This window comes from Perca flavescens, chromosome 23 (assembly GCF_004354835.1).
Source record: "Perca flavescens isolate YP-PL-M2 chromosome 23, PFLA_1.0, whole genome shotgun sequence".
Taxonomy (NCBI): domain Eukaryota; kingdom Metazoa; phylum Chordata; class Actinopteri; order Perciformes; family Percidae; genus Perca; species Perca flavescens.
In genome coordinates this window covers 20,247,047-20,267,429 of record NC_041353.1, presented here as the reverse complement: position 1 = coordinate 20,267,429, position 20,383 = coordinate 20,247,047, and the positions used below count along the sequence as shown (strand labels likewise).

Here is a 20,383-nt window from a genome sequence, read left to right as displayed (position 1 = left end):
GCCATGTTTTTCTCCCTCTCGAAAGCAAAGTCACCTAATGTTACTGCCACATGGGGCAAACATGCAGAAAGAATATATGTATTCCAACAAGAGAGGAACAATCGGATAAAGCATTTACATGGTTATTAGGCGATAATATTTTTTCGGATTATCAAAGGTTTGCACCACACCTCTCAACGCGGTTGAAAATTCCTTCCAACTGGGCCGGATCACATGAGACATTTTTATTCTGTTGGGCTATTGTGATTATAAGTGGAATTTTAGGGTCCATGTAAACATGGCTACTGTTATGTCCTTTTTACTGTTGAGAACATTCCATCTGTGCCATCGCTGAAGAAATATTTTGAGTTACTGCTTGCCACCATCTTGCCAGTTGCTTAGAGGCAGAAGATCCTAAATTTGGACAAAGCTTTGGAGCCTGATGGCCAAGCGGCAACTGCCACAGCTTGAAAGTCTTTTCAATCAAGCAAAGCCCCCAAACGTACCCTCGATAAAGCCTGTTGTAGGAGAAGTTTGCCTCTGACAGTCCTCGGTGAAACTCAACATTTGCATTTCCCGTTTCTTGTTATGTGCGTGTTTTAGTCTCCCTCCATGTGGAAGGGGAGTTCTTTGTATGCGGAGGAGGGCTGAGCTCTAGGTTCCGTGTTGCTACAGTCACCTTCCACTGGGGGCACTGCAATGCCACGTCAGATGGGTCTGAACACAGCCTGAATGGGATGAAATATCCTCTGGAGGTACAGAAACATACACCATGTGTTTGTCTGTCATCAACACATTCATTGATCATACATGTGTGTACCAAAGAAGCCTGAGTTCAGCTAACCTGTCTAACCTGCCGGTTTCTTGCTCTGGTACAGATGCAGATCTACTCTTACGATCCAGATGACTTCCAAAGTCTGGAGGACGCTATTACAGAAGGAGGGAGGATCGCTGCCTTGGCAGTGCTCTTTGAGGTACGTCAACCTCTTGATTTGTGTCCAGTGCTGGAAGAAGTATTCAGGTCCTTTACTTAAGTAAAAGTAGTAATACCTCACTGACACTGAGGCCGATCTGGAATCTTCTCCTTATGAGGTCATAAGGAGCAAGGTTACTTCCCCTTTCTCTGCTTTGCCCGCCCAGAGAATTTGACCCACCCATGAGAGAGAGACATCATGGCTTTCAAATGAGCAAAGTAGCAGTTGGTCAAGGCCACACCCCCACCCTCCACCTTGCCCCCCCACTTTCTCCTCCTCAATAGCTACAGACAGAAATGGCACATCCTAAGGAAAGCTCATTGTGGGACTGGCTCTAGTGGCTGTAATTCTGAGACTTCAGATACAGTATTAGACGACCACTAAGGTTTATATAAGAGCACCATGTCATGGGACCTTTTAATAAAAGTATGTACGTATCATCAAGAAAATGTACTTAAAGTATAAAAGTAAAAGTACTCTGAGTATGCTGAAAAGTCCTCACATTTTAGAAACTGGAAACGATCCAAACAATTCTGTGTTTAATCGGCTAATCATTTCAGTTAACATTGTATCTTTAAAAACTACATGTGTTTTTGTGTAAAGTAACTAGTAACTAAAGCTGTCAGATGAATGTGGTGGAGTAAAAAGTACAATATTTCTCTCTGAGATGTGGCGGAGTAGAAGTAGAAAGTAGCATAAAAAGAAAACACTCAAGTAAAGTACAACTACCTCAACATTTGTACTTGAGTGCAGTACTTGAGGAAATGTACTTAGTTACATTCCACCACTGTTTGTGCCCCAGGGTTAGAGATCAGTCTGTTCCTCCTCACGTGATTGGAATAAAAGTCTGTATTTGCCTCCCTATGAATTCCACAACAGAAGCCGATGTTCTTTTCCACAGATCAGCTTGGAAGACAACGAGAACTTCCGTCCTGTAATAGAGGCCGTCAACACTGTCAGCAGGTTTGGTAGGTCACTAACACATAGAGTGCTGCGTCTGGGTCACCACTGGGTAAAAATGAACACATATCCTCTAAAAAGAGAGTAGCTGGGTGCAGGAAGTGGCATAATAAAAGTAAGTGTTTGGATTTGCTTTTTCTGACTAAATCCTGATTGTGTTTAGGAGAATATTTGGGTTTCATAAACAGTATAGAAACAGAGTAAGCAGCCACAGAATAATATTGCCGCCTAAAAAAAGAAAAGATTTGCAAAATGTGATGTTTGTTACCAGCTGTGATTGGGATCAAATCTAGTAAAGCAGGCAAATAAAAAATGTGAATATATTCTTCAAATTGACATTAAATTAGAGTCTGAGACAGTGTAGTCCAATTTAATAGTGTTCAAAATTAAACTATGATCAACAGAACCAGTAGCTACATTTCCTTGAAGCAGAAATAAATAGTGGATTTAAAACCATATTAACAGGCAAGTGTGGGTCAAAGCAAGTGAGAGAATAATTATGCAAAAATGCTGCAAACATTATTGTTATGTTTTACTCTCCGAAATGATAAAAGGAATATCATTATGCATATGGCATAGACTAAACGGACAGTCTGACATTTTTTAAATGCCCGGTCCCAGATGGTTTTACAGCTTGCGAGTAAAGCGTGTTATCTGCCGTGACATTTTGTTACTCATGGGACTTTCTTTGCTTTGTTTACCAGGTAAGAGCGGGTCGATGGAGGCTTTCACCATGCGGTCCTTGCTGCCGAATAACACAGATAAATATTACATCTACAATGGCTCACTAACTACACCCCCCTGCTCTGAAACGGTGGAGTGGATCGTCTTTAAACACACCGTGGCCATATCCGAAACACAGGTCAGTAGGTTCTATTACGCACGTGTCCGCTGCAATTCGCCAATGCTCCTTTCTTTCAGAACACAAAGTCCTGGAATAAAGAAAAGAGTCAACTTGAGTAACAGTGGTTCTCATTCACTCTTTGAACCTAAATGTGCCTTTAAGCATTAGCATCGTACTCCAGCACAGCCGACCGCCATGAAGAAAAAGCCTCTTTTGATATCAATGACAGCGGCGCTTACTACTAAATTGGTGGAGCATTGTGTCTAATGAAAGCTTTCAATTAGAGATAATGGGGAAAAAAAAGAAAAGTAGTTTTTGTTATGGTATAAAAAAATAAATAAAAATTGTGTGTATTCAGTTTGAAAAGAAAAACCTCTTCGGTGAAGTTAAAATCATTGCTGCCTTTGGTTGTTGTGTCTGGTTGTAGTCTGTGGCTGGTTTCTGGTCAGCTGTTTTCGACATCTGTGCACAAAATAAAAACAAAACCTCACATAGAGGTGATGCAATTTGACAAGTTTAGCCAAAATGTGAACTCCCAGAAAAGGGTTTTTGTGTCGTGGTATGGTTTTGTGTCTGGTCAAAAAGGCCTGTCGTGCAGCGACAACGCAAGCAGGTCACTGTGACGTCACTGCAGCTTGATTCTACGGTGAAGATGTTTAAGCACCTCCGGAGAACGGCCACTTTGAATGAAATCATCTGTGTAATACACATCAATTATGTGGCAGAATAATGGAGAGTGAATGAGGCCATGAAAGTGGTTGTGTGTTTAGTCTATGTGCGTGTGTGTGTGTGTGTGTGTGTGTGTGTGTGTGTGTGTGTGTGTGTGTGTGTGTGTGTGTGTGTGTGTGTGTGTGTGTGTGTGTGTGTGTGTGTGTGTGTGTGTGTGTGTGTGTGTGTTTGTGTGTGTGTGTGTGTATGTGTGTATGTGTGTGTGTGTGTGTGTTGTGTGTGTGTGTGTGTGTGTGTGTGTGTGTGTGTGTGTGTGTGTGTGTGTGTACGCTCGTGTGCGTGTGCTTACATTTGTCTGTGTTTGCATGATTGAAACGGTTTGGCAAGGCATGACACATGCACATCGTAGCTATCCAAAAATAGAGCAGCGCTGTCTCTCTGCCTGGCACCAACACAAGCCTCTTAAACACACACACACACACACACACACACACAGAGAAAGATGCAACAGACACATCTTTCTTTTCTTAGTATCTGTTTCTACTTTCTCTCTGTCTCTCTCTCTGTACCCAGTTGGAGGTGTTTTGTGAGGTGATGACCGTGCAGCAGGCTGGATATGTGATACTGACGGATTACCTGCAGAGCAACTTCAGGGAGCAGCAGCAGCAGTTCATGGGTCAGGTGTTTGCGTCGTACACCGGAGTGGAGGAAGTGCTCACACCCAGTACGTCATCAAACCAAACCCAAACAAAAAGTTTGCTGCTTGTTATAAGTTTCACCATCGTCTTTTTCTACCCCAAACTCATAAGTCACTTCAGTTCATTTCCCATTCAATGACTTCCCTTTTATGTTACCACACTACATTTATTTGACAACGATAGTTACTAGTTATATTGCAGATTCAATTAGTTCAATTAGTTGTATACCAAATCTGTAATCGGCTTGCGAAATAAAATACATTTTTAAGTATTTTGATGTATGTTTACAGCAGAGAAAGTCTCTTAAGCAATAATATAGCACCTTGTTAATTACTACAAGTTTGTGAAGCTTTTTTATGGGATCAAATTCAGCTCAATGGAATGTAAATAAAAAAACTCATTTCAATGTTGTATCTAAAGCATGAATGTAAACCCAAAACCGTAAGCAGGAAAAATAAAAGACATGAAATTATTAGTCGATTAATTGATCACCAGAAAAATAATCTATTCATCTATCTATATTCAAACTATTTTGGAACTCGATTAGTCGTTTTCAGTTTTGTTTTTTTTTTAATGCAAAAATAGTGAATAAATGCCAAACCTTCTCTGGTTCCAATGAGAGATCATTCTAAAGTGAATATCTTTTAGGTTTTGGATTGTTGGTTGAACAAAACCAAGATATTTGAAGACGCCACCTTGGACTCTGGGAGGTTGTGATTTGTGTTGTTGACTTAACCTTTGTGCAGTGCTAAAAATAATACTAGAAATACTAGAAAACCAGAATCTTTAAACAAGAAATTGCAACCCAAAGCTGCAGTCATGTAATGAGTTGTTATATACGTGTGTGTGTGTGTGTGTGTGTGTGTGTGTGTGTGTGTGTGTGTGTGTGTGTGTGTGTGTGTGTGTGTGTGTGTGTGTGTGTGTGTGTGTGTGTGTGTGTGTGTGTGTGTGTGTGTGTGTGTGTGTGTGTGTTCCCCTGAGCTTAATTTGATGCCATACTTGAAAAGGCATGTACCATCACTTGCCTGCTCTCAGTGAGTTTTAGTTCTAAAACCCACAAAGTGAGTTTGGACTGGCAGAGATCTGAAGCATTCGACTGACTGGTAATGATCAACAGCGCTGTTAACTCCCAGCAGATACAGCATGTTACGATTTTGTACCATAATAAATTCTTATTAGGCTTTAAAGAGTTTAACCCAGAATCTCCACTTCTCCATAGCTCTAAATCTTTTCACCTATTGAATTTATACCACATGTTGGGCAGCATGGGGAAGGAAATTGAATTCCCCTCCCTCAGGGATCGATATAAATATTACATTATTAATCTTATTTTTTCGCCCATCTTCCACTTTCCCTGTAGCTTTAACACTGTCCTCCTAGGTCAGCCTAGTCACGATCATCAAAAGATATAATTCACGACGCTCTCCATCTTCATAAAGTCGACCCCTCAAGTAAAGTGGGTCTTTTGGGTTGCCAGGGAACTCGACTTTGTAGTTGTGCGCCCCTGCTCATCTCAGCGCTGGCAATTTATTTTGCAGCTCTTTTTGAAATTGAAATAAAGTATTTAGAAATTCAGAGAAGGGTCTTCTTTTTGCCCATAAGAAATTAATGCAGCCCTGCACGTACACACACACACACACACACACACACACATTCACACATTCATACACCTCCCACTTATTGCCACACTCATCTCCTGAGCTGGGCTTTTTTTAAATGGATTTTTTCTCTATTTTCAATACGGTCAATTAACATCATACCTTCAGCAACACTAAACTTAATGTGAGACGTCACACCGTTTCTGTGCTGTTCAGTTATAGCGGTACCTTTTTAATCTCTTTGTTTCAGGCTTTTTTATTCAAACTTTCTGCCAATCTTGCCCTCTCTTTTTCTCTTCGTTACTGTCTCCAGCCTGCAGCTCGGAGCCAGAGAATGTTCAGGCCGACGCCCAGAACGACACAACCATCATGGTGATGTGGGAGCGTCCCCGCGTGGTTTACGACACAACCATCGACTGGTACACCGTCACATACCAGAGGCTACAGGGCCGAGACCAGAGCAAGCAGGAGTACAGGACAGATGGGGACCAGGACGTGGTACGAATAATCTCCTCAAGCATCTCTCCACAGAACATCACCTTACAGACATCAACCATATGTACACTCCCCTTTGACTGCATGCCATTTCAACTAATGTTTTGCACCATTATCTACAGTCCACACGGGTACATTCCACTTATAAATATATAAATATTACAGTCCCCTGCAGCAAATATTAGAGCATCATTATTAGAATTCTATCAACCAGCCGTCCACTCTCTATCTGTTAAATTGTGACTGCTGCTGTTATCTGGATTGATCAAAGTGATCGATTGACTGATAGTGACGATCAATCTTGGCATCCCTTTAATGTGACCAGCACCATCATCTGTGTGTGTTTATTTAGATGAAGCTCTGTGTGAGTCTGAGTGCACAAGCCTTGTATGCAGCCTGCGTGTATGTATGTACATGTACGCTTCCCATTCATTTCTATGGGAGCAGTGGCAGGGACTTTGGAGAAGCAGGGCGTTAAGGCGCCGGCTCCTCATTTGCATAAAATTGAATCCAGTCTACTTTATGCAAATGAGGAGCGACCGGCCCGGCTCAATGCCTCTCAAAAGCTGACGAAAATCTAATAAACTGACCTTTGTCAATCTGAAATAAAGACAGATTCAGCAACTGCATGGCCTATTTCTCGCTTAAAGTGTTTTCAGAAAAATGTTTCGGTGAACTATTTCCATACAATAAGAGATTGTATTCCGAACGAGCCGCCATTACGGTCTGTTTTGAAATCTGGGAACAGGCAGCCCCACATGATGCGTTCGTCCAATCAGCTGCAGCCATCACGGTTGTAGGAGGGTGTAGCCTGTTTTCTTTGCTTGTCAGTGGTCATTGAAGAGAAACTGGTGGCAAGCCCACTAGGGTGCAATGCTGGAATGCAGGCCGATCCCATTCGTGAAAACAAAGCGTAAATGGACACTTACCTTGAGTCGTCAATATTCACACCAGCCTGATACAACACAAACGAAGGACTGAAAATGTAAACTCCACCCTTTGGTCTGCTTTATATGTGCATGGAGACTTCTAATAAAAACCCATGAGCGGCTTATGTTACTATTCTAAGATTTGCAAACACTGGTAATGCAATTACAACAAGATTACGACTTGATTACAATCAACAGAGATGCACTCAAGTCGTTATTAGTATATGTGCAACTTGAAATATGATTCTCATTAAGATAGTTTACTGTAAATGGCAAATACAGCATGGCTAGCATGTATATGGGTATTTTCTTTCCCAAAACGTTGAATAGCCTGTGTTGAAGTAACTCAGTCAAAAATGTAACATATTTGGAGTCTAAAAGGAAACAAGTGCCACTAAGAGCCAAAAGAATTCCCATGATGCACTGGGCTGAGCGGCTCCCTGTGGAGGCTCGATGCTGGAGGATTTGGGGACGAGGTTAAACTGACCTGTTGAAAACAGCAAACGTTGACACAGCAAAGCTCACATTACTCACAAGGCCTCATCAGTTTCCATTCCTTTGAAATCACAGAGGTTTCTGCAGCGTTGAAACGACTCACCGATGTTAACAAGGCCCCTTCTCCTTTCCCGATCATACGACTTCTTTTTTAATTTGTATTCTTCAGTCTTTTTGCTGTTTCACTGCAAACTCTTCTTGTTGATAACTCTTGGCCCGGACAGCACATTCCCCGCCCTCATCACTTGCTTGCACGAGCAAGCGACGCCACCTGTTGCTGATTGGCTGGAAACAGTGTTTTGTGGCTCTTGCGGATGTTTCTCATTGTTTTGCATTTACATAGCCAGGGCTGTGTATTTACACCGGAATAATTTTCAGCGCACATAAAAAATAGAGAACTGGCTGACCGTCAGGAGATATTCGCTGAATTTGACAAAAAAGTGTATTGGAATTAACATTGCTTACTTTACCTTTAACCATCAACTATTTTGATGATCGATTAATTGGTTTGTGTCATTTTTATGAAATAAAGTAAAGAAATGTCTTATTCCAGCTTCCTAAATGTGAATATTTTTAGTTTCTTCACATCTCTGTGACCGTAAACTGAATATCTTTGAGTTCTGGACAAAACAAGACATTTGAGGACGACATGTAGGGCTTTGAGACACACTGATCAAGTAAACAACTAATCGATGAATCAAGAAAATAATCTACAGATTAATCGACAATGCAAATGATCATAAATTGTGGCCCTATTTCAATCTGTGATTCCCAACCAGGGGTACTTGTACTCCAGGGGGTATTCCTGAGAGGCTCAGCTAATTTGAAAAAAATTGAAATTATGATTTATTTAAAATAAAAGACATATTTGCATTTTGGAGGAGAATAAACGCACAGGTAGGATAGCAAATTGCTCAATAACCAAGAAACTACCACCTATGATAAACCGACTGCACAGGAGGCAGTTGTAACGCCTTAACACCACCTGCTAGAAAGCAAGCAGAGAAATAGAAAGAAAAAAAAAAACAGCCCAAACTTGAACATCAATTCCAGGATCTTTATTGCAACAATATCCTCTTTAATATAAGTAAGAGTGTAAACATGCAGTTGAAAACTCCCCTTTGTGACTTCACAGGGTGCCATCATCCCTAGCCTGCTGGCCAACAGCAGCTATGTGGTTCAGGTGGTTGCAATTTGCACCAATGGACTCAGAGGACGATGGAGTGACCAGATTATAGTGGACATGCCGTTAGATGACCCTGGTACACACACACACACACACACACACACACACACACACACACACACACACACACACACACACACACACACACACACACCCACAACACTGTTAACATTTAGTACAATTATAAGTAAGTCTTTATTTCTTTCCCCTCTCTCTCTCTCTAGAAAGTGATTCGGATCCCGACGCCATCACAAAGGATTTGGAAGTCCGCAGGGAGGTAGGGGCGGTCTGTATCTCTGGTTTCACCTGACACCATCTCTGCACGTCGGCATGCATGTTGCTGAACTACTTTGCAGTGCCCTGTTCGGTCATATTAGCCAACCTAATTATTATGCAAATGTTTGTAATTATGTCAGTAGAGGCTTGTCATCGAGTGTTTGGAGAGCAGTACAAAAGGTTAAACAGGACTCTCCAGTGTGTTTAGGAGAGATTAAAAACAAAACAAGAAAATACTGTTATTCTACTGCGTTTGTCTCACTGAGAGAACCAGTACAGCCTGTGCTCTTCCACTGCGCTTTAATGGAGATTACTTGATGTTATTCTACCGTGTTTGTCTCACTGAGAGAACCAGTACAGCCTGTGCTCTTGCACAGTGCATTAATGGAGATTACGTGATGCCTTATTATCAGTTCATTTAAACGTTGAACAAGTAAACAAGACAGCTGCACCACCAATGTGTCTTTGGTAGGATGTTTATATTCACTCATTTAAGCAAGAAGCAATGGTAACCCAAAAATTCTGGCAATTTATTTGTTACTCCTTCAACAAAGGCCTGTCCCTCATTACCACACCCAGTATATGACCACACAACTTGCGACACGGCTCCACACAGTAATTCTCCCCCTCTCACGGTAGGTCTCATCTAAAGCCAAATCGGAGAAGCCAGAGAACCAGAATCAGGTGGATTTGTCTCCAGAGGACCACAGCCCCGTGGAGGAGATCCCAGTGGAGCAGACCAGAGTTTACCAGAACCAGCCTTCCCACCACCAGAACCTCCCGTTCCAGGTCAGCACCCCAAAGACTCCCTACAAGTCCGCCGTTCTACAGAAACCTCGATCCAGCCAGAATGGGAAAAAGAAGCCGGATCAGAACGGGTCTAGTCCCGATGATATGGATCAGAACTGGATCTACGAGGACAGTGATCCAACACGCGGGCCGCTTACTAACGCCGGTTTTGACCGCAACGGCGCAATATGGGTCACTGAGGTAACCGAGCAGCCGGGCTTCCTGTTTCCAGTCGCTCGGACAAACACACTGCCGGCGGTTCGCCGACAAATCACAGAAGAGGCCTCGTTGTCAGTGTTGCCACATCAGGTAGTTCACTACACACACATTGCCTTTGTTTTCTCAAAGTTTTTATTTCCTTCCTCCCTAAACCTGATTAAATGTAATATAGGTCTAGGGCTGCACAATATATCGCCATCGCGATATCAACTGCCGCAATAAACGCATCGCGAAAGACTGCGACATATCGCGAAAGACACTCCGATTTTTAGTTAGTTGCAAGAAAATACCAGTAGAAAACTGCACTTTAAAATGTAACCCTCATTCTTTTTTTAGTGGTGCTTTTACACTCAATTCAATGTTCAATTTGTTCGATAAAATAATGTTGGAAATGATTTCCTTTCATTTGTTTTAAATTCAACAAACAGTTTGTTGTATTTTAGCAGAATACTGAAAGCAGCAGAGATGCAGAACTGTGTACACTTTAATACCGGTTTATTTTTTCGCAAGGAATATTATAATAGTCGTGATATTCAACAACGTTATCGCATATTTTCCTCACATGGTGCAGCCCTGAAGTACTACATAATGTTGTAACAAACAACTGGCACACAAAATGGAAATGCAAAGTTGCCTGCAGTGTTTTTTACTAGATATTTACACAGCTAAAAGACATATTTAGCATCACAGAGATTAGTTTTTTTTGTCCATTTAGGAACGTTAGTCGACGTTAGCTTATCTGTGTTGCCAGATCTCGTGAGAGTTTGGTCCTGAAACAGAAACGGGTCTGGAACAAAGTTAGTTTTTGTTCCTGATGCGCGCGTCTGGAAAAATGCCATTTTTGTGTCACAATGTTTTGGAGATATGTGGCTTGGGAAAAATGGGTCCAATATTTCCTTTGGTGACTATGGGGCGAAAGGATAAATTACTGAGTTGGGGCTTCTCAGTTCAAAACAGTCTCTGGTTTAACCAAAGATTTTGTCTCATGTTATTATATTTTTCTCATCTACTGAAAGAACTGTGTACTGCCTCTTCAACTTGCAGTCAGGGGATCACAGTATACAAGACCGAGCTGGAGAAAGTGGCCTCCCTTCTCCCCAAACGGACGTCTACACCCCTCCTATGGAGGACGTCCAAGTCACAGATATCTTCTATGAAGACACAGTCAACAACTCTCCACTAGAAAGCAGCACCTCTGCTGCAACAGCGTCTTCTTCTGCTGCTGTGTTACCAGGTCAGAATTTCTTGGAAGAGCTTTTTTTTTCTCTTGTTCACCAAAAACCTCTCTGGTTGATACTTTGAGCAGTGCCAGGAAGGTATTTAAGCTCATAAATATTAGAATAGGAACCTGCAGAAGATTTGACTTCTACTGGACGCCAGCCAGTGATTCTGCTCGGATAAACACCGGACACTGACATGTTCAGATTGTTGTAAGTTTGTTAACTTTGTCTCACAAGCCCAGAAAAGAAGTTAGTCTATTTTACTACTCTGATTTCTTCAGTTTTATTCAGTAAAAGTTTGGTCAGCAACTTTTTAATTTTCTTGTATACGTGAAGATCCTAAAATGATAAAATTACGTTAGCCAAATTATTATTCTTTTTTATTTATTATTGTTTGTAAGTATTCATAAGTATTGTTTAAAAACACAGTGTTCTGGTTTTGCTTATATAAATCTTGCGGGCTAGGCATATATGTATGCATGATACAATCATAAAAACTTAATTCATTCATTTATAAATTCATTCATGTGTAGTTGCATATTGTTGGATCACGTTTAGTTTCACATTGCCAGACCTTCCTCCATAGCGCTACGGAGCAGGGTCTGGCAAGTCCATAAGGCATTCCGGGAAATCCACTGGAGTTTAGAACGCCAACACAAAGAAAGCGGGAGGTAACGGACATCCGGCCAGAAAGAGGGGCATGTGGCGGAATTTCCGGCAGCACCGGAACAATTCCGGAAGTGGAACGTCGTGGATATAGACTAGGGCCCGTTAGGTCATCATGAAAAATCTTACCGCATCCTGTCACGTGTGTCGTGTCGTCACGAACATTGCCCGCGTAGTGTCGTGTTGTGGCTTTAACACGTTTCACGTCACCTCATCATTATGTTCTTTCTATCCCACAGGCAGTAAAGTGGACAAAGTCTCTTTGCCGTCCTCTGGAGACAGCGACGCCCCTGCGAGCAAACCTCTACCAGAAACCATCACCTCCGATTCCTCCAGCCCACCCCCCCTCTGGATCACGGCGAGGGCGGCCACCCCCAGTAACACGCTGGCCGAGTCGGTCTACAAATCATTCACCACCTCCCCTCTCCTCAGGGCACTGATGCATACGACCCAGCCCATGTTCAACGGTAAGATCAAACACCTAAGAACACCCCTTCTAGAAATATATATTATATGGGGATGTCCCGAGCATCTTTTTTTGCCCCCCAATCAAATTTTTTAAATATTGAATATCTGCCAATACCGAGTCCCGATCCGATACTTGTATTTGCCTAGATAATAAAGCTGCACACCTTTTTTTTTTTTTTTTTTTTTTTTTAAAAAATTAACCAAGTAACCAAAAGATGTCTCTGGCTTAATACATCAATGCATTACATACACGTAAATGATTGGAGTAAGGTGATCAGGGTGATTGCCAAACCCCGATCAGTTAAAAAATGCCCATATAGGCTCTGATCGGGACATCCGTAATTAAAAACTATAAAAAAAATATACTTTACTTCCTATTAGAAGAGGCTATGAATTTATAATATGAGGGATTTTACAAAACTGCAGAAATATAAATATATATATAATATAAAGAATATGATATAATATGTATATTTTCTTTGTTGAGTAGAGAGCTGGACTTAATTGCAGCGGCTGATTGCCCCTCTGATAGCCCACTGCTGCTAGGCTAATCACTGCCGTGCTCTATGATCGTAGTGGCATGTTGTGTGGTGGCATGATGTAGAGAGTGGTGGTGGTGATGGTGGTCGAAAAGATTTAGCTGGCGTCGACTCTGAACTGGTTCAGAAATGAAATATGCTTGCAGCATATTACGACTCCACGTGAGGTCATATAAGAGTCCAGTCAGGCTCGGTGATTAGCATCTACTTTTGGGAAATCCTCCTTCTGGGTCTGCTTTCTTTCCTGTGGCTCAATGGCGCACTCTGGTGGCTGTTTTCTTCTTTCTTCTTCTGTCCTTTTCACAAAATGCAGGGTTCATTCATTACAAAATGTCATCATCAGGGTGCCTCATCCGTTTTGTCTTCAACAACTTGATTTATGGCTTCTCTTCATTCAGGAACTCAATAAATACCTTTCCGATTGTTGTCTCTCGTCTTGCTTTTTGTGTACCGCGTGGGCATGATGATGCTGGCCTTTGCTGAGCCAAATACTTATGTCTGAATACCTTTTCTTCAATCTTTCCTGGCATGACAAACACATTTTTAAAAGGACGCCTTTCAATGCCGGTGTCCTGGAAAAGGTCCCCCCCTGCAGAATTTTACTTTGGCTTTTCTTGCAGCAAATACACCCACGTTCAAGGTTGAGGAGTCGACCACTGACCACTCCTCTGGCTTAACAGACTCCCCAAACACTTCTACTGGAATGATCGTCAACCCTGCAAATCCTGCAGGCTCCGACCCAGAAGGGGGATCTGCTGAAGGAGTTTCATTCGCGCCTCGATCACTCGACCCTTTTATTGAATACATCGGCGGTGTACGCCCTTCTCCCGCCCTCCCCGAAGATAACAGCAGTGGCGTTATCTTTCCTCATAACGGCAACTACTCCTCTGAAGAGCACTCTATTTTCCGTCTACAAATAGATTTAGAGCACCCTCAGATCTCTAGCGCTTTGGGTTCTCAGGATCGCTTCACCACTGAGCACTCATTTTCTCTGCTGCCTGATTATGGCCTGAGTACAATCAACTTATCCAAAACGAACACAGTGGAAGGAAATACCCCAAATACTTCTCAGAATCAAACCGACCATAGGATTAAAGGTGGTGTGAACATCTTGCCACGTCGCAACAATGAAGAGGAAGCCCGGACGAATGGACATAAAGAAGACCTCAACTCCTCCCCAGTCCCATCTTTCTTTGATTCTGAAGATTTGACTTTTTCCCCTCCTAATAATTCAGAGGAAGCCAACACAGGCTGGCTATCAGAGGGAAGTGGATCAGGCTCTGGCCTTTACAGCAACGGGCTCAATCAGGAATTTGATGGAGTCACTACAGTCAAGACTGACCTTTCTACTGTTCCCAATTTAACTATCCACTACAAGGTGGATGATACTGGGGAGAAGAGTAGATCAACAGGAATTAAGATGGATAGTGAAACAGATACAGGTGATACAGATAGGACAGGAAGCACAATAAGTAGCAAGAAAGAGTGTGAAACAGAGGCAGAGAAGGAAATGGAGGAGAATGAAAGTGAGCGGAGTGGTAGGGAAGAAGAAAAGATAGAAGGTGAAGGAGTACACAACGCTGGGAAAGTGGATGATGAAACAGATGAGAGTGCCAGACAGCTCAATAGTACAGCCGACAGGGACATGTTGGAAGAGAAAGCGGGAGTTGAGACTGTAGTAGGAAAGGCAATATACACTGAGACCGGCAGTGGGAATGAAATTGAGTCCAATTCTCAAGTTTCTCGCTGGCCTGAGGACGTCAGTGGTTCTGGAGAAGGTGGTGGAGATGGAGAGGGAAAAGAAAAGAGAATCCGCGACGATAAAGAAGGTACCAAGGCTGCAGGTGACAAGGAAAGTGGTGAAAAGGGGGATGGAAGGGAAGACGGCAATGAAGAAGTTGCATCTGGAGGAAGAGATGGTCTCCAGCTGTCTGTCAGTCAAGATAATCCCACAGCGGAGTTCCCACTGTTTGGCAGCAGCGAAGAAAGCAGCGATGGGCATGGAAGTGATAAGGAGGGTCGAAGCATACGTCCTGACAGTGACGTTGTTGGGGCTAACTCTACTCCGGAGGACAACAAAGAGGTGGACGGTGAAGGTAAAAGAAATGGAGGTCTGGGCAATGAGGAACACATCGAAGGAGGTGGTAAAGAGGACAGTGATGCAGCTGTCATTGGAGAGAGTTTGCAGCAGTTCTCAAGCGTGGACGGGTTGTTGTTTGGTGCTGCAAGAAGACCCATGTTGGGGCGTCTCGTCCCCCTGCCCAGACTGACAGAGGGCAACGAGGCCACGGAGGAGGAAACAGAAGGTAAATGTTACTCAATGCCCAGATTTTCCTCAGCAACAGAATAAGCCAGCGCAGTTTAGTTTTTTTTCCTTCTCACATACTTCTGTCCTTTCACATAAGTGCCTAACTACAACGTTTGAGTTTGATTGCGCCATAATCGCTTAATAGACATTTATTCCACACAACTCTGTTATTGCTAGTGGAAACATTTACACTTAAAGCAGCAATTTCCAATATTTTGATAGAAACGGAGAATGAAATGGCTAGATGTAATGTGAAAGGCGTTGGTCTTAGTGATGAGCACACACAGAATTACCACCCAACTCCTACCGCCGTTCTCCTCAGCTCTATGGGAAGTTCTCAGTGATTTGGTGGTCCATTCCGTTCAACCTCGTCTTACAGCCACAGCAGGCAGCCGTTTTCAGCCAAAAAAGCTCTGATAAAGCCATCGTATGCTATCTGCACCCCACTTCTCCCTACAGAACAAATCTGAGCTGCTGAAAAGCCAGATTTCCCCCAGAAGTTGGCAAAGACTCAATCAGAGCTGAAAGCAAAATTAATATTGGACTCTTGCCAGGGAGCCAAAAACACAACTAACCAACGAATGCAAATGTTATACAACTATACTGTATATCAACTTTATAAGGTGATTATATGTCAGTGTTGTGTTTACACCTTTTTGTGCTGCCCCCAAGTGGCAAAAAAACTAACTCGTAATGTTTAAGGTGTGACACATCATTTCTCTTTGTAAAGTTTGAAGAGCAGTTTGAATCACTGCTGTGATGAAAACTAGTTTGAAATATGTTGTTATGCACTGCTATTGTTTTCAACTCGTACCTTTTTCCTCCCTTCAGCAAAGCACCTTTTAACAACAGTTTTAGTGCTATGATATAATATAAATATAAATATATTTTATATATAACTCCATTATAAATACATCATAGTGTCAGGTGCGCACTTGTCATGGAATCCTTGATATATAAACTAACTTGAAACTAAAATTGTAGAAATGATCATACTGACATGATCTCTGTGTCTTCTCTCCCTCTGTCATCTGTGCTCGGTGACACTCCCACTCTCTCCGTTTCGGTCTCTTCCCCCACACGGGCCCTTCTTCCTCTGCCCCTCCTCTCCCTCAGAGGGAAGCAACAGCAGCCACGAGTCTCGGGTCGGGCTGGTCGCAGGTCTGGAGAGGGAAAAGAGGACAGTCGTTCCTCTGGCTGTCGTCTCCACTCTCACCATCCTCTGTCTGCTTGTGCTTGTGGGCATACTGGTCTACTGGAGGTACGCGCACGCACACACACACACACACACACACACACACACACACACACAAAGGACAAAAGTCAAAATCTGCCTATATCAATTTCACCTGTGTACCCTTTTTTTTTTTTTTTTTTTTTGATCAAATTTTTCTTTTATTGACATTTGTTTCCATACCATATAACAAAGAAATAAAGCTATTCTCCATATGAGTGACAGCAATGCACACACAAAATACTCACCAAAAGAGAAAAAAAACAAAAAACAGAAACCGAACAAAAAGCATCCCGCTTAAGAATCCCCCACCCCGGCATCCAGGCCACAACGCTTACCAAAATGTTCACTCCAAAAGGTTTTAAAGGTTCACAGCGACTGAGCTCCACATCTCTATCTCGGACTCCTTCGCCCCATGTACAGGGGCTGTCGATAGCTTTACATTTCTCCTGTGTACTTGACTTCGATTCGGATCTGTTTGTGTCACAGAAACTGTTTCCAGGTGGCTAATTTCTACCCAGATGACAGTGTGTCACCTAAAGTCCTATCAGCTCCATCTACACCCCTGCTGCTGGCCACAGGTAACACACACACTTAAAGGCTTTTATTACAACGTTATCATTGTGATCATCAAACACCGCTGAGCTGCAACGCTAAGCACACTCTGGTTCTTTTGTTGCAGACGGTCACGAGCCGCTGTCGGTGAAACAGTTTGTGAAGCATGTCATGGAGCTGCACACCACCAACACTTTCTCCAAGGAGTTTGAGGTGTGTGGAATGTTCTTTCTTATAGGATTTGAGTTTACCAAAATGTCTTGCGAACTTTCTTCATGAGCGAAACATAAACAGCCTCAAGATATTTTGAAAAAAACCTAGTAGATGGATACACCGTTGGGAGACAAAGGTTTAACCAGCATAACATAAAGGGCTTTCTTAGTTCTAGTTCATGTGCATAGGTAGACAGTGCATCATTTATCACATCTCCTTAATGCTCCTCCATATCTCTATTAACATCATGTTCTATAGGGATATCATTCAGCACGTCTAACATGTTGTGCAGCAGTATGCTGGAAGGGTTTGGAACTTACCATGGCAGTGCTACTTGGTTCTAATCCCCGACTCCAAATTCAAATATGCAAACACGTCTGAACTGAACACACAGCTTCAAATTTGATATGCAGGTTTTAAATAAAAATCTTCCTGTAGCAAAGCTTTCAGGCTGTAAAATCTTAATCTCAGCTTCTACTGAATTTGACACCGTGTTTTAGAAATGTCTCATGTATTGTATTGACTTATATTAAAAGGTGCTCATATTATACAAATTTTCAGGTTCATATTTGTATTTAGAGGTTGTACCAGAATATGTTTCCATGGTTTAATTTTCAAAAAACACCATATTTTTTGTTGTACTTGCAGCTCCTCTTTTCACCCTGTGTGTTGAGCTCTCCGTTTTAGCTACAGAGTGAGACATCTCACTTCTGTTCCATCTTTGTTTGGAGTCGCACATGCACACTACCTAGGTAAGGACTACTAGCCAGTCAGAAGCAGAGTATGAGGGAGTGCCACGCTAGCAGCTAGGATCATTATAACGTGTGTTACAAAGTGACCACGTTGGTCTCTGAAGTAAAGGCTGGACTACAATAGAGCTGTTTGGAGCAGTTTGTGAACAGTGTTTTCTGTTGGAGATGGTAAGTCCCTTTGGGGAGGACTTTGGGCTTTTTCACTTTGTAAACCTATAACATGCACAAAAAGATATATAACACAAATAAGGAATGTATTTTAGAACAGTTTGTGGATGAGTTTGAATAGATACATGTGCATGACATTTGTCACCCGTTTCCTAGCATGAACCCCCGGAGTAACACACACACACAGAGATTCATTGAAGTTTACTTCTCCCATGTAATTGTGAGTGTGCTTTCCCACCATTTTGTTCCAGTGTCGCTGCCTTTTCTACAGCTGCAGTAACAAACCTACATTTTAAATCCGTCTAAAACCAGAGGCTATATTGACTTGTAAATACACACAAGCTTTTTAGCTATTGAGCACAATCAAAATGATGCCTTACAGTCCTATGTTTACAGTGTAGAATCATAGGCCATGGCTAACATGGTTGAAAGCTTAAAGCTCAGTTTGGAATATCAGCGCAATTCCCACTTAGCACACCTCCTCTCTGTGTGTATCTGAACCCCATATTCCTGTACCTGCACTGACTCCCTGTCTGTCTGTCTGTCTGTCTGTCATTTTGTCTCCCCCCTCACCCACACTCCTTTCACCCCCTCCACCACCATCGTGCTGCTTTCTGCATCCTCATCACCCTCCATTAGATTGTCAAAGAATCCTATGAGGTAAGGCACCTACAGTATCACCCCTCCCCAGTTGCAGAGGTGTGGTTTTCTTTTCCTTTCATTACATCTAGTCGATAGGCATTTGGTTATAACTGTGTCCAAATGGGAGTTTGAGTTATTAAGGATTGTCTGAGGCAGAGCTTTCTCTCTGCTGCTGTTCTCTGCTTCTTCAGGATTCCAGTCTGAATTGGAAGCCAATTTACAGACATATTTTCAAATTGAGATGGCATTTTACGTATTTTGTTAATCTGCATTCATGACAATGTATAATAATGAAATAGAAATGAAAGTCCCACCATCCCTGCAGCTGCTTGTTGTCCCACATCTTTATTGAATACGAGGCTTTAATACAGGTCACGTACAGTAGTATCTGTCTCTTACATAGATCATGAATCATGGCTTTTTCTCCTGTTTATAAAGCCTGAGCATATTTAAACCAGGGATTAATGTAATTGTAATGTAGTTATTTGTCTCACACAATTCTTATGTTGTCCTCCATACACAGATCTTCTTAATTCTAGTTACAACTTCATTCACAAGGGCCTATTTCTGTGTTGTTTTGTTTTCACTGTAGACACTCAACTATTATATTGCAATACTATAGACAGCTATGGACCAATAGAATATAAAAAAAGACAAAAAACAGCCACATTGCATGTTCACTCCTTTGACTCCAATGCTCATTGTGCTTGTCTAGCATGTTGAGCTTCCTCTGGGCGACTAACTTAAGTCTTATTTGGGTTTTTCTATTGTTTTTCAGGAAGTGCAGGCATGCACCGTGGAGATCGGCATCACTGCAGACAGCTCCAATCACCCCGACAACAAAAGCAAGAACAGATACATAAACATACTGGCCTGTACGCCCCTGTTGAATATGATTACTGTTCAACGTATTTATGTCTCATTGTAAAAGGCAGCAGTGATGATTAACTGATGAACCTTTTCCTCTCCACAGATGACCACAGTAGAGTCAAACTGTCCAACAGCTTGGACAGAGACGGGAAATGTGGAGACTACATCAACGCTAACTTTGTAGACGTAAGTATTGTTTGTGTCAGTCTTGCGTGCTAATTAGGCAGACTGCCACGACAAAGTAGTCCCGAGTCGAATCAAAAGTCAGGTTGGTCTTTTCCAACGTTGTTAGAAACGTGCTGTACATTTGGCATCCAGTGTTTCCTTTTGACTACGCAGCGGTTTCCCTCTGCAGGGTTATGAGCGAACAAGGGCGTACATCGCAGCTCAGGGGCCCCTCCGAGCGGGCCGGGAGGACTTCTGGAGGATGATCTGGCAGCAGAACGTTGGAGTCATTGTCATGATCACCAACCTCAAGGAAAAAGGACGGGTAGGAGGTCACTCTGCCACTGCTTCAGCCACCAGTCAGACAAAAACTTCGGCTCCTCCACAGAGATCAGATACATTACGTCTGATCTATACACACACACACACGCACATCTGGCAATTTGAAGATACTCAACTGTTTATTAAAGTG

The 20,383-nt window shown here is 42.4% G+C and overlaps 1 protein-coding gene across 4 annotated transcripts in view; it reads left to right on the top strand.

Annotated features, from left to right (window-relative positions):
* ptprz1b (protein tyrosine phosphatase receptor type Z1b) overlaps nucleotides 1-20,383 on the top strand; it is a 75,498-nt gene that overhangs the window by 44,577 nt on the left and 10,538 nt on the right. For 3 of the 4 annotated variants that reach the window (XR_003691618.1, XM_028570281.1, XM_028570283.1), the window contains 18 exons: nucleotides 583-734; nucleotides 858-953; nucleotides 1,855-1,921; nucleotides 2,618-2,775; nucleotides 4,000-4,150; nucleotides 6,036-6,220; nucleotides 8,777-8,903; nucleotides 9,052-9,113; nucleotides 9,743-10,201; nucleotides 11,156-11,345; nucleotides 12,237-12,464; nucleotides 16,429-16,573; nucleotides 17,036-17,127; nucleotides 17,229-17,314; nucleotides 18,874-18,894; nucleotides 19,655-19,751; nucleotides 19,850-19,932; nucleotides 20,102-20,236. Coding sequence is in view for 3 of the 4 variants with exons in the window: in XM_028570281.1 (XP_028426082.1) it covers nucleotides 583-734; nucleotides 858-953; nucleotides 1,855-1,921; nucleotides 2,618-2,775; nucleotides 4,000-4,150; nucleotides 6,036-6,220; nucleotides 8,777-8,903; nucleotides 9,052-9,113; nucleotides 9,743-10,201; nucleotides 11,156-11,345; nucleotides 12,237-12,464; nucleotides 16,429-16,573; nucleotides 17,036-17,127; nucleotides 17,229-17,314; nucleotides 18,874-18,894; nucleotides 19,655-19,751; nucleotides 19,850-19,932; nucleotides 20,102-20,236 (2,534 nt within the window). In the remaining variant the exon portion in view is untranslated. The remainder of the gene's footprint in view (nucleotides 1-582; nucleotides 735-857; nucleotides 954-1,854; nucleotides 1,922-2,617; nucleotides 2,776-3,999; nucleotides 4,151-6,035; nucleotides 6,221-8,776; nucleotides 8,904-9,051; nucleotides 9,114-9,742; nucleotides 10,202-11,155; nucleotides 11,346-12,236; nucleotides 12,465-16,428; nucleotides 16,574-17,035; nucleotides 17,128-17,228; nucleotides 17,315-18,873; nucleotides 18,895-19,654; nucleotides 19,752-19,849; nucleotides 19,933-20,101; nucleotides 20,237-20,383) is intronic. The other variant, XM_028570282.1, reaches the window with a different exon arrangement.